Below are 12,065 nucleotides of genomic sequence, written 5' to 3'. Positions count from 1 at the left end.
CAGTTTGCCATGTTACATCTTCATATTCTTCACCTTTTAAATTTCATGCACTTTGTACAAATGTCTTGTCTCCACTTGGTGAGGCATTTTCACCCCGTACTGCTGCGACTGGCACAGCTGTACAAATGCATTAGACAAGTAATGTGTCTGGCTGAGAGGACACTGATTTGCACCACAGCCTTCTGATCTATTTTCCATTTAAACCACATAAACAGATGCTGCACCTTTAATAAAGCTGCAGTGGTAGAAATGTGTGCACACAGTAAACCTGGAAGCGTGTGCTGATCAAAGGTGGCCGGGATCGTACGTGTCGTGTTGAGCTGTTACAAACATACTGAAGTCAAACACTCTGAGTCATGACTAAAATAGTCAAAAGAAGATTGTTATTTCCACCTGGACTCATTTCTGTCTGGATCAGTGTGGTGGGACGACCACACAGAACACAGCAGGCTTCAATGACAGCACATCTGACAATCATCTACTAAAATAAATATGAATATACACAGACCAGCCACAACATCTTCAGCACCTGCCTAATACAGGGTTCGTACGCTTTTTTCAGGGTCAAATTCAAGCACTTTTTAAGCACTTTCAAGGTCCCTTTTTAAGCTTTTCCAGCACACAGTTGCAGCAACTGTGACGTTCACTAGTAGAACTGACACACACAAAAAACGACTACACTACACACTAACTACACAAGACAACACACTAACTTGAGACTCCAAACATGATAAACGTCACAAATCTCTCACGTATCAAAACTCTCTCTCTCTTTTTCGCTCACTCGCTCTCTCTCTTCCCAACAACCAAATACCACATGTATGGGCTCAAAATGTGGTCATAAATATTTTGTACTTGTAAATCAGTTTTGTATGTGTAAAAAGAATTTGTGCGTGCGTAAAAAAGATTTGTGTGTGTGTAAAAAAGATTTGTGTGTGTGTAAAAAAGATTTGCATGTGTAAAAAGAATTTGTGCGTGCGTAAAAAAGATTTGTATGTGTAAAAAAGATTTGTGTGTGGACTTAGCCAAAAACCCCCCTGCAAGTTACAAGTACGAATTTTGACCCTATTTTTCTTCCTGTCATCTGATTGGTCAATGTTATGTCAATCACAAATGTAACAATTCAATCAGAGAACAGATGGGTTTGGCTGTCGGAGGGGCACTTTTTTGAACTGCAGGTCCTTGAAGGGAATAAATGCCCTTTTACATGCCAACCCAGCGTTTTCCTTCATCACCACGAAGGAAAACAGTCTGTGGTCGTCCGAGTTTGGTGATTTTTGTGTCACGGGTCTACGTGCTTTATACAGGGACTTCCACAGCCTTTTCAACAGCGCTGCGGACCGCGGGGGGCAGTGTTTCGGAAACGACAGTCTTCATTACAAAGCTTTCTTCGTTATGAATTAGCATACATGTTTTTATTGAACATTTGAAGAACTAGCAAAAAAACCAGAAACTGTTGTAGAGGACATAAAGTCAGAGATAGAAACGACAAGGAGCAGGTGCATCTAGTACAGGTAGAGCTGCTGCAAAAACCCACAGAGCTCAGCAGCCAGCGTAACAAATTCTGGATCCTTTGCTTTTAGTTAGCAGTTAGCATTAGCAGCACATCCTGCGTCCGATGTGAAAGGACCTTTATGCTGCGCACTGTGACTCACAGCAATGGTCCCGGGTCAGCCCTGACTTTGTGTTAAACTAATCCTAAAGTAATAATGGTATTTCTAACCACTGACGTACCACAACTTTATCCTTTCAACAGCTGCTGAAAGTAAGGGGACCTAGCTGCTATCGGATATTTATATAGAGATCCTCCAGCTTCCAACTGTATTACCCTTCAAGGACCTGCAGTTCAAAAAAGCGCCCTTCCGACAGCCAAACCCATCTGTTCTCTGATTGAATTGTTACATTTGTGATTGACATAACATTGACCAATCAGATGACAGGAAGAAAAATAGGGTCAAAATTCGTACTTGTAACTTGCAGGGGTTTTTTTGGCTAAGTCCACACACAAATCTTTTTTACACATACAAATCTTTTTTACGCACGCACAAATTCTTTTTACACATACAAATCTTTTTTATACATACAAATCTTTTTTATGCACGCACAAATTCTTTTTACACATACAAATCCTGATTTACAAGTACAAAATATTTATGACCACATTTTGAGCCCATACACATGTTGCCGTATCATTTTTTGATTGGTCCACATGGTACATTTTTCCACCAATAGGGAAGGAGTGTTTTTTCTTTTTTCACTCACAAGCAAAGCGTGTTTGCTAGCGTTCTCCATAAAAAACGCCGTTTTTACCGTTTCTTCCCGGAGTAAACACCACTGTTTTATTCAGAAACCCCCCAAAAACATCGGTTTTACGTGACCTATCGACACAATTTAAAAACTGGTATATAGCTTGAAGTCCGCACGTTAGACCCAAATTGAAATGGAGACTCTGGGTCCGTCGACCCCAGAGGGTTAATCAGAAAGCCTTAAGTTAGCTAGTTATGTATCGGGCTAATGTTTAAAGCTTTCACTTGAGTAAATTAACTCATATTACTGTAACGTACACGTACTGGAAAATTATTTACTAGGACTCACCTATCATGCGACTGGAGAACGCAAACTCCGCCATTGTTGTTTTCCATCAAACACTCATTAAAACAGCAACCTACAGGTATGTTAGCGCACTCATCCCCGACTGTCCGAGGGAGGGGCGGGGTCACATATTGAAAGAGACGCAAGGCAGCCCAGGCGGGAAATTTTGCTTTTGCGACTCATTTTATTTCTCTATCTGATAAGAAAACAATTCAATCAGATAGCTACTTATTGTGAATGAAATACAGTTACATTTTCAAGCACTTTTAAGCACCACATCTGAAATTCAAGCATTTTTCAAACCTTGAAAAGACGACATTAGAATTCAAGCATTTTCAAGGATTTCAAGCACCCGTACGAACCCTGCTAATATTGCGTCATTCACCCTGAGCCGTCAGGACATGGACTCCACTACACCCTGAAGGTGTGCTGTGGTATCTGCACCAATGTCCCACAGATGCTCGACTGGATTGAGATCTGGGGAATCTGGAGGTCAAGTCAACTCCTCAAACCGTTCCTGAACCATTTCTGTTTTCAGTGCATTATCCTGCTGAGAGAGACCACAGCCATCGGGGAGCACCTTCTCCATGCATGGGTGTACATGATCTGCAACAATGCTTGGGTAGATGGTACGTGCCAAAGTAACATCCACATGGATGCAGGACCCAAGGTTTCCCAGCAGAACATCGCTCAAAGCAACTGTCCCCGTTGGCTCGCCTGTGGTTCCCCATGTAAGCACACAATAATACGTCCATCTACGTCATTCATCAGATCAGCCCGCCTTCTTCCATTGCTCCATGGTCCATGTCTGATGTTACGTCTGATCGGTTTATATCATATGAACTTTGCTAAACAGATGTACGAAATGCTCTCAGCTGATCCATCACGTGATGAGGCATAGCACTGAGATCAGCTGATGTGAAGCTATATGTGTGCAGGTATGTTAGCTCTGGGTGAGTATGATTAGTCTCGTAGATTATGTCATTAAACAATTAATGATGTCACCCAGGTGATTGATTAACTGTGCTGTGTAACAAATGCATCGCTGCAATGAGAATGCTGGAAAGCTTGCTGCACAGGACTTACTTGCAGATGCGTCCCAAAACTTAATCGATCCGTCAGCATGCCTGAAGAAAAAAATGTATTTAGTATGAAATTAATGACAACAAGTAAAACTTCCAACCTTCCCACTCACTTTTAGTCTAATTAGTTGTGTTAATGATTATTACCTCAGTAAATTTATCGCTGCATTTTTAAAACATCACACTGTTCATGAATCTGCAGCTCACCCGTCTTGTGGCTCACAGAGCTACAAAGTGAAGCTGGGTTCCTACTTCGTGAGAACTTGAGCATTTTTAGGCGTTTCACGCTGTGCTTTCAGCAGTGAAACGTCTCCACGCCGACCTCAAAGGGCCGGACTGCCACTGATATCTGTGAGTGTTACCCAGAAGCAAACGCCACCCAGCGAGCGAGCTTCAGAGCAGGTTAACATCTCTGTCAGTCCCTGACAAAGAGGGCCTGCTCTCTGCTGGGGCTGGCACAGATAGAAATCAGATCTACGCAGCGCTATAAATGTAGAAAAACTCACAGTCGGTGGTTCTGACACCGTAGCGTTAGAGACACACCTCAACTGTCCTTTTAAATGTGACGGGTGGTGTTAAAGAGGGGTCATCAGTATTCCTGTCAGCATTTCTAACTCACCCCGTGATGATGATCTCTGGATAAGTGTGGGAGCCTAATGTCCACGTCCCTCCACTGATTGGCCACTCCTGACAAAATAATCACAGCAGCACTGATTATTTTAAACACCCGGGCACATTACCCTTTCTTTCTGTACCCTTGCTTTTCCTTTTGTTCTAAAACACAGGCTGTCATCCTCAAATACAAAACCAAATTGATTAAAAGTGATACGTGTGCTAATGATTACCTATAATTTAAAAAGTTCAACAGCAATTATTTTAGAAAGATGATTTTACGTGACAAATTATGAATAAGACTCCCTTCAGAGACCAGGATATACCAAAGAACTGAAGCGCAGACACACAGATCTATACATATTTATACATCAGTTCCAGTATTGTATTTTCCGCACTACAAGGCGCACTTAAAATCCTTTAATTTTCTCAAAAATCAACAGTGCGCCTTATGTATGAATTCTGGTTGTGCTTACTGACCTCCCAATTTTATGTGGTACACGGCGCTCAAAAATCTGTCAAAAATGTTGTAGTACAACTTTGCTAAGCTATGAAGCCGCACTGCTTGATGGATTGTTGGAGCATTATGGCTACCGTAGTCAGGAGCCTCGCAGAGTAACTGGGTCCTAAACTCCGTCTGCTTCAGGTCCCAAAGTCAAACAAACACTGCAGCATCACTGAGAGTCACAAACTGTCTAAATTCATTCATCTGTAATAAAATGATCAGCGTTGCTGCTTTACCAGGTGTAACAATTAAATTTAACATCCAGGCATCCATGAAAACAGGATTTATTAAATTTAACGGAGTTAGAAGTTAGCAGGAAGTTAGCAGGAAGTTAGCTCGCTAGCTTCCACCTAAACATGATATAGCATGTTCTGACTGAGAGATTTCTGAAACATTCAAACGTACAGCTCTGCTATCACTTCCAACATAAATGAAGACAGAAAACTAAACAGCAGTGACGTTTGTAGGGTTACTGAAGTTGGGCTAGCTGCTATATAATGATGTGCTACGTGATCGCTAGCGACACAGCTATGTTAGCATAGCATAAACACAGTGAAGCTGGAGGATGAACACTAACTTTTTTCCACTCAATAAAAGTTAACGTGAGGGTTCCTGATGGTTAGGGACAAATGCAATCGCATGGCAGGATGCTGTAAACGGACCAAACTTCAGTCAGGAGAACAACTGAGATAATCCATCCACAATACCAGGTTAGTCATTAATATACTGCAACAACATGGGAATAGAGCAGCTGCCAGAGAATTCAGCATTAATGAATCAATGGTACGGAAGTGGAGGAAGCAAGAAGAAGTTGAGTAAAGTTTGACTTATCTGAATGTTTTGTTTCGCTTAATGCGTCTTATGGTTTGAAAAATATGGTATTCAAGGATTACGTAGCTCACGAAAATCTTCCCAACATGAATCTGCACAGCAAAGGCCGTACTCTTCCCCTCCTTTACCTTCTGGCTGTAGCCAGTCTTCTTGTGTTTCGCTCCTATGGAGTAGAGGATGGGGATGATGTCTGGTGGACAGTCTGCGAAATAGGCCGTGCAGGTCACTGGCGACTCATGGATGTCCATGGGGTAGGGGTTCTCAAAGACAGGGTAGCTGCAACAGGCAAGGACACAACGTGGTAAATAGTAGACCTATGAACATGAAGCTATTCAGAATTATTCCTCAGCTAATCGAAAGGAATAATTCCAGTTGGTCCTCCCATGGCACCCACAGGAAGTGGACACGTTCAAAGGTCTGGATTCTTTATCTGTCTCAAATGTTCTCTAAGCAATAATAATTAAATGTGCCAATAACTCTAGCTTCATCTGCTTTATTGCCGATACAGTAAGATAAGAGTGACTGTTTCTTCTATGCACACATTAAAGTGTCACTAAAAGATGTAGAGGGGTGTTTCTGCAGAGCTCCAAATTCATGCCACTCCTTACTTATAATGAAACATTTAAATACAATTAACCTGATTTACTTATAATGAACAATTTAAACACAATTAGCTCCTAATCAATGAGCTCAAAGCCAATCTGGACATGTTTAAACTACTTTAGGTGTTATCAGGAGACATTTATATCTAACAGCTGTAATTAGCTAACCTAATTTACCAGGAAACTTCATTTATACCCGAGCGTTTTGCTACTCCTCAAATGTATGCCTAGCCTAGCCTTGGGTGTTAATCTGTCAGGACATCATCGCTGCATCCAGCTTCAATCTTTTTTAACAATGATAGCGAGTTAAATCTACCCACAGAGCATTGAGCTGTGCTTGTTCGAAGGATAACATCTTTGGCAGTTTTTACACAGGATCTTATCAAACTCCTGAAATCACAACAAAAGCACTGAACTGTTTCCCTTCAAGCCACTGAGCTGCTGAGAGCAACTTTCTGATAGATCAATACAATTAATCCCCAAAGTCCTCAAATTAGGATGGTCCACATATGCTTATGGTCATACAGAATTATATGCTGATATCTCTGAGCTACAGCTGCTCAGGTTTTAAACCTTTCACTTTGTTCCTGAGTGTAAGAACAGTTTCACTCTCAGTGATATTCTTGCACACGCGATGGTGTGATTCTGATATATGATGTCTTACTGTATGTTTCACAGTTACGTACTTGCTCTGTGTTAGATCCACCACGATTAAGTCTTTCTCCAAAAGCACAACCACAGCGTAAGGCTCCTGGACCTCTGTGAAGGCCGAATGCAAACAGAAAGATGGAGAGGTAATGCTTGTTACCACGACAACATCAAAGAGGGATGCAAATTCAAAATCAGCTGAAATTCATATAAAAATGATTCAATGTCAGTCGGTGGTAACGCTTGGTGAGTTTTAAGGAAGCGTGCTCTTGTGAGTTCCACATTATGACAGGATTATAGGAGAAGCCGATGACACCGAGCGGGTGAAAACCCCCCGTGGCTGAAAACCACATTTCTCTGAAAGGCTTCAAACTCACTGAAGCGAGACCACAAAAAGGGACACAGCTCTTATAATTGAATCTGTACGCCCTTACCGTTGTTGTAAGGAGTCTCGCACAGCACCATGAACTCTACTATGGGGTAATCCATCTCCAGCACAGTGATGGCCTTGCCGTGCATGATCGTCAGTGCTGGCCGTCGTCCCGCCTTGTCATATGAAAGACCCCCAGAGAAGATAACAAAAGGCTCACTGTTGTGAAGGAAGAGAAGGGATTTAGAGATGCTCACCTCGACAAAGCAGAAAGAAAAAATGAGTAACGAGTAAAATGAAACACGCTCTTGTTTCGATGAAATAAGTGATGCATACACAGCAGTTGTTTGTTCCTGTGAGGACTCAAAAGAAATCTTTAAATCTCATCTCAGAGGTTAATATCAATAAAAAAAAATGCGGCGCTGCGTCTGTGCAATCAGGAAATGAAACGTTTAAGACACACGCACCTGTTCCTGCAGGTCTTGTATTCCACTTTGAGAATAGGTTTGCACGACTCCTTCCTCCCATCCTTCTGTATCTTTCCTGCATCACAGGAAAAAGCAAAGGAAGAGCAACATGTACAGATTATAGTTTCATCATCTCCAGACTCTCAGTTCTACAACACGAAGCAGCAGCATTAAAGATGTGACGAGCAGTAAAAATTACTTCAGCTGATTGACTTTACATTGTAAGAAGGTGTAAGAAGAAAAGCTGCTGTTCACCTGTTGTTATGTTCATGTTTTTCCCTCTTTTAAGCTATTTGGCGTTGTTACCTGCTGCTGTATCAAAGTGACCAATGCACGGCTCTACACTGTGTTCATAATGTTGCATAATGTGAGCATAATCAGGACATAGTGCGCCACAGGAACCCCCTTGAAGGATAAAATTCAGTCTCATTTCCAACTGGAGTTTTGTGTGTTTGCTGTGTTTCCAGGTCCTCTCTTCACTGAATGACAGACCATTATCAGAGTTAGTGTATTAAAGAGAGTAATTCATGCTTCTCATATTAAAACACCTTTGAAGAGAAGGTCTCCTAGCTTGGAGGCAGTGAAACCTTGAATTCTACCTTTCAACAAAGGCTCAGCACTTTCTGAACAAATGAAAGAAACATCATTTCTAAACTGTTGGCGCTCTGCTGCAGCATCTTTTATTGAACGCATTAGAGGGAATCATTTTAAGCATACCTGGATTCTCTGAGAACAACTCGTCCTGTCACAGATTTCTTCACGTCATCATTACGAAAAGTGGCTATAAAAAAGGTCATTTTGGTGCCCTTATGTACAGGACATTGTGCTTAAAACAGACGACGTGTTGGCTGTAAAAAGTGAGAAACTTCTGATAGTTTTGTTAAAAACACTACGCTGACCAAAAAACTAAAACTTCTGGTTCATGGTGCTCTGTAACAGCCTGGCCTTCTGAGACCGGCTCCTTTAATTGGATACACCGTTAAGAAAATGGATGGATGGTTCATGAACTATGCTCACCTATCCAGGTACAATGCTCATTACCTACATGTCACTGAAACGGTTCTAGCTGAGAAACACAAAAGGCAAAAAAAGCCCCAGTCGTCACCGAGCTCTGCATCTTTATTCAGTCAGGCAGTAGATTATTTTACCAAATAAGACCTAAAACATTTACAAGCAACCAGCATAAAAAGCAACAGCTCAGCATGTAAGTAAATGATGGAAAGCCAAACACACATGTAACATCTGTGGTTAAGTATTTAGAGCACTGTGCTAATCACTGAATTTAAATAAGCTAAGATTTGTGAGCATATTTGGCAGCTTCAGCAGTAAATTTTATAAATAAATAACAAGATGATGGATTTTTGCCCGACTGTGAAAAAGTCGACTCAGCTGTGTGACAGAGGGAACAATGATGAGTGATAACAGGTATGCAGAGGTTAGCCTGGAGTGTTAGAGGGGCAGTGTGACATGTACGGCTACAGGTTCAGACATGAGGGTCGACTGAACAGCAGTTTCATGCTTGGAAGAAGACAAACATCCATAATTCTCTACAAGAAGTCGATTCTGACATTTAAAGACGTTCAAACTAAATACTGAATCAGAGTCATTCAGTCTTTGTATGGATCTGCATAGGCAGCATGCTAATGCTAATCTAGTCCAGAACCCAGCGGCTGCTTTTTAACTTTCTTTGTTGTCAGTTTGTGTTCAAATGCAAAAACTAAAAGAAAGACGGTGTCCTCATTAGGAATTTGTGTCAGTGTGTGGGAACGTAGCCTTGGGTTTGCAGAGTTAATTGATAATTATGAGATAATGAATTTCAGGTCAAATTAACATGAAAGTAATAACAAGTTCTCTGATGGGTAATTAAGTAACATACTCCATTACCGCTAAGGAAAGTAACAAGTAATAAGTAATGCATTACAAATTAGTAGTAACTTATTGTCATATTGAAGGAAAACAAACACATAACAAAATCAAACTGGTTTAGATTTCTGGAACTAAAGTCTCCTTACAGAGGTCACAGATAGGTGCTAACTACGCTAATAGCGCTCTGCTAGTTTTGAGCTGTTTCAAATCACTCAGCTGGACATGTTTGTGATATCAGAGCATTTTGGAGTATATTTAATCCAATTCTTTGATAACTAAGATGCTGCTCTGCTGTGAGCTCAGTGAAGTTTGTTGCTTACCACACTCAGACTATGGACACACCATGTTAGTCACGTTAGCTAGCATTAGCTCATAAGTTAGCACTCCTTCCCCTCACCTAGCCTCTTGCTACTAAAAGCCCAAGGTGCTGCAGTCGAGCCGTTTAAATGCTGAATTTTTAGCCCTCACAGTTTTTAACTCATTTATTTATAACTAAAAACGTCAGACTGTATCATTCTCAGGAAATAACATTTTAACTGTTTACTCTTCTTCAGCTTTATGTTCTTAGTTGACCTCTACTCATTTTCATCCCTCCCTCTATCTTCCTCCTGTTTCTGCCCTGAGTGACACTAAATATCTGACAATAAATGATCTGCTGGAATTCAGCTGTGCCCCCCTCCCCGTCAGCCACATCCCGCCTGCTTTCTGCTTTGTGATTTTGCCTGAGATTACAGCTCACAGCAACAAAACACAAATCTGATGAGTTGGGTCGGCCCTGCATGAGAGGAAGCCGTAGGGAGACACGCAGAAGAAGAGGCAGATTCCACCGAGTGTGGAAATCAAAACGAAGCAGCAGCACGTACGACAATCGCTGCTGGATACAGCACAGTCTACCCTAAATGTGCAGGTAACCGAACATGTTGGTGAATGAGACTGAAGGGTGGCTGGTTACACTGAGAAAAACAAAGACATAACCACGAGCTGCTCAGCAAATCAGATGACAGCACATGGTCCACAGAGGAACCACAGGTGGAATCAACCTGGTAATTTTCACAGAGTACTTAATGTTTATGAGACGTGTCTGTTTACAGTCTATGATATTCAGATCTATACAAAGAGTATAAAGGGGAAAAGCCCAAAGACCCAGGATTTGTCTCTGGGATTATGAGAGTGTGTGTGTGTGTGTGTGTGTGTGTGTGTCTCACCGTGAGGGAAGGTGACCTGGAATGGCTTGGTGGTGTTTCTGAGGTTCCACAGCGTCAGGCTGCCGTCCGAGTGACTGCACATGAACTGCTTCCCTTCGTGATGCCAGCTGACAGAGTGGATGGCCTGCACCGATCACACAGACAGAGTCAGTGTTTCTCTCAAAGTCATAAAGCACTTCAAGTGAATCGTTGTGTCATGCAGCGCCATGAGAAAGAAGTCTGATTGGGGAAGAGGAACCAGGAGTCCTGCAGCAGACCCTACACGACGCCACCGAGCAGCTAAGCAAGTTCAAAACTGTAACAACCTACCGAACAGCCAAACTGAAACTGCACACAGGAGAAATTAAGCTGATTCAGATGTGAAACGTGACGACACACAACACTGATTCTTACAGCATTTAGCTTTAGGCTAAATGTGGAATAAAACCTCGTTGCTATTGTTGCTGAATCCGTCCTCACGTAGTGTCAGTGCCCTTCTACGCTTCAAATGAAATATGAGACAAAGGAGGAAGATAATAATCCTTCAAAACTGGTTAGCACATAACAAAGTGCTTCTCTCTGCAGATGGTAATTGACACTTTTGTCCAAATATAATGGAGAAAAATACAACTGACAAGATTGTTTCATACAAAGGCAGACCACATTTTCCCTGTGGAGCTCTATCAAACACTCTGCTATTAAAAACACAACAATGATGTTCATCTGACAGCTTTGGTGTCCACACAGAAGAGCAAAAACCATACGCTTCTGCAGCGTGTGACACACGGTGATACGTATGTGAGTCTGTATTTACTGCACTGGAAACTACTCAGTGATGTCACAGCTACCACACCTTAGCTGTACAGGTAAAAAACGTTGCGCAAGCCAAAACAGCAAAGTCATTTTCCTGTTATCGCCCAGCGCTCACCACATGTCTGCCGGGTAGTCTTTAGCCAAGCTCCTTAAAAACATTATTCACAGTTATTCATGTCAAAGCCACAGAGGTCACGACCCCGGGGAGCGTCAGCAGCATAAAAACAGTCTGGATAATCCCGGAGATGTTTGGCCTGACATTGTTCTAAATTAACCTTTTTCTCATTCGCACACTGAAGCTGAGCGAGCTTATTCAGGAGGCTTTTGTTAGAGCCGTGCACTCATCAGTCCTAACGTGGTTGTTATTGTGGTAATCACAGGAAACTGAATTTTCTCAAATGGCGGGAGAAAAGTCATCGGATGCTTAAAGCCGGGGGTAGGCTACGTTTTTCCCCTCGGCATCAGACGGAGAAACATCTATAATAACCTTTCA

At 41.9% G+C, this 12,065-nt stretch overlaps 1 protein-coding gene across 16 annotated transcripts in view; it reads right to left on the bottom strand.

Moving 5' to 3' along the window:
- The window catches only part of stxbp5l (syntaxin binding protein 5L), a 140,632-nt gene that overhangs the window by 41,163 nt on the left and 87,404 nt on the right, over nucleotides 1-12,065 (bottom strand). For all 16 annotated transcript variants that reach the window (XM_005450380.3, XM_005450385.3, XM_005450382.3 and 13 more), the window contains exons 8-14: nucleotides 10,781-10,904; nucleotides 7,710-7,785; nucleotides 7,307-7,461; nucleotides 6,911-6,983; nucleotides 5,751-5,898; nucleotides 4,294-4,361; nucleotides 3,679-3,719 (exon numbers count right to left, since the gene is read on the bottom strand). In XM_005450380.3, the coding sequence (XP_005450437.1) occupies nucleotides 3,679-3,719; nucleotides 4,294-4,361; nucleotides 5,751-5,898; nucleotides 6,911-6,983; nucleotides 7,307-7,461; nucleotides 7,710-7,785; nucleotides 10,781-10,904 (685 nt within the window). The remainder of the gene's footprint in view (nucleotides 1-3,678; nucleotides 3,720-4,293; nucleotides 4,362-5,750; nucleotides 5,899-6,910; nucleotides 6,984-7,306; nucleotides 7,462-7,709; nucleotides 7,786-10,780; nucleotides 10,905-12,065) is intronic.

This window comes from Oreochromis niloticus, linkage group LG16, assembly GCF_001858045.2.
Source record: "Oreochromis niloticus isolate F11D_XX linkage group LG16, O_niloticus_UMD_NMBU, whole genome shotgun sequence".
Lineage (NCBI taxonomy): Eukaryota > Metazoa > Chordata > Actinopteri > Cichliformes > Cichlidae > Oreochromis > Oreochromis niloticus.
This window is presented reverse-complemented; position numbering and strand designations above follow the sequence as displayed.